The sequence below is a fragment of the Penaeus monodon genome, chromosome 21, assembly GCF_015228065.2.
Source record: "Penaeus monodon isolate SGIC_2016 chromosome 21, NSTDA_Pmon_1, whole genome shotgun sequence".
NCBI classification, from domain to species: domain Eukaryota; kingdom Metazoa; phylum Arthropoda; class Malacostraca; order Decapoda; family Penaeidae; genus Penaeus; species Penaeus monodon.
Genome location: NC_051406.1, coordinates 27,734,463 through 27,736,303, shown reverse-complemented (window position 1 = coordinate 27,736,303; position 1,841 = coordinate 27,734,463). Strand labels below are relative to the sequence as shown.

Here is a 1,841-nt window from a genome sequence, read left to right as displayed (position 1 = left end):
CTTGAAAATCTATTTATAGGGGGACCAAGTTACATTAGGTTATCAGTCACACCCTTGGGTGCAGGATCATGTTGACCCAAAGAGGAGCACAATTTGTCTTTCCAAAATGCCAAAATAATCATTCCACTGTCTCAGATGTATTTTTGTAGGAAATGAAAGGGGAACATATAGGCCATTTAAACGCAAAAGAGAAGAGGAACAGAGAGCAATGATAATTTCCTGTTTAATAAGTTTGATGTGTTCATTTCCAGACATGTTTTAAGCCAAGAGACTCAGAACTGGAGAAACAAAGAGGAAGTGGAAGTATTAGAGAACCAAGATCACCATAAACAGTTGGTGGCCACTGCTACTGTCCTGTCACACTTCAGTCCCACAGTAAGTAATTTGACCTTACTTACCGTTTTTGTAGATTAATCACTGACGTTGGTCTTGCTAGCTAGGCCCCAGGTGAACTACACTCCATCTGGATTTTATTTGAGTGAGTGGAAATGGACATGGAGTCACCTTTCTCACTCTCATCCCCCCATGCATTGTAAACTAGAACAACTTTATATGTTAGGATTTTTTTTTTTCTCATTTTCATATTGTGAGTCATCGAATAGTCTTTATTAATGATGTAGTAGCCTGAAACTTTAGCTTAGAGTCCATATCAGCACTTGATGTTTCCATACTCTGTGTGATAAATATATGGCTTTATATGGGGGAAAAAAAAAACTATGTTATTGTAAACAAAAACCTTTTTTAAGTGAATAAAAAAGGGTAATTATAATAATTTTAATGATGACTTCCATTACATGTATTATCCTTAGAGTAATAAAAAATACATAACATATCACTATCTCCTACCATCAAATACAACCTGGCACACAGCACCTGGACAAAAACTTTACTGTCAATAAATTTTGGCAAAGGTTTTGAGATTCTTTCAGTGTTGTGAGTAATCAGGCAGAAATACATTCTGAGTTCCTCCTCCTCCCATTTTGTCTCTTTCTTGGCCAGGTAATTTATCTTGACCTCTTCTTACAGATATTTGAGAGCCTTGGTGAGAAGTGGATTACACAAGTTGTGACCACAGTAAAGTGGCTTGTGCCCAACCCCAAAGCCCCATTCTGCGTTTGGCAGGTGTCCGCATAATGGCCATCATTGTGGGCTTCCCAGGAGGGGTTTGGGAAAATCCCCTTGGTGTCGGCCTGCTACGTGCAACTGTTGTGACAACATCAGGCATCCTTGCACAAAAGGAAAGCATGTCAACAGGGATCGTCTTTTGGCCTCATGGGCTTTGGCTAAGTGTCCTCTGTGCTGGAGCTGTACAGGTAGGGAGAGATTTCCTTTGCTCTGAGCATGACTAATACTTTGGATTCATACTTAACATACTATATTATTTCTTAAAAACTTTTGCACATTAAATGTTTATGTGTTTGAAAACTATTATTAAGGGTGGGGAAAAAAAAAAAATGGTTTATTTTTTTATATTGGAATAATGTTGTAGTCAAGTCCTCATCCAAGGCAGATTCAGAGTAGGTGCCACTTTCTTATGTCAGAATCTTATGTAACAAATTCAATCCCTGGAAGTTTTATCAAGGTTTACTTGATCAGAATTTCCTTCATTATTAATTTTTTCTTCAAAATGCATAATTTATGTTTATACCTTGGAATCACCAGTATGAATAACAATTATTATTGATTGTACCTGTAAAAGTAAAGTATATTTAATATACAGTAAAGCCTCAAATGGCAAGTATCTGGTACTCAAAAAGCCAAACAAACATATAGATCTAATTGTCACAGGATGCAGTAGTCTCCACATAATTTGGGACTTAAAACCTCATTTTTGCATTTTC

The 1,841-nt window shown here is 36.8% G+C and overlaps 1 protein-coding gene across 1 annotated transcript in view; it reads left to right on the top strand.

Moving 5' to 3' along the window:
• Positions 1 to 1,841, top strand: part of LOC119586405 (HEAT repeat-containing protein 6-like) — a gene marked incomplete at its 5' end in the record, with an annotated part of 21,453 nt that overhangs the window by 11,166 nt on the left and 8,446 nt on the right. The window contains 5 exon segments of the mRNA XM_037935127.1: positions 269 to 375; positions 1,027 to 1,098; positions 1,101 to 1,239; positions 1,242 to 1,283; positions 1,286 to 1,313. Of these exon segments, the coding sequence (XP_037791055.1) occupies positions 269 to 375; positions 1,027 to 1,098; positions 1,101 to 1,239; positions 1,242 to 1,283; positions 1,286 to 1,313 (388 nt within the window).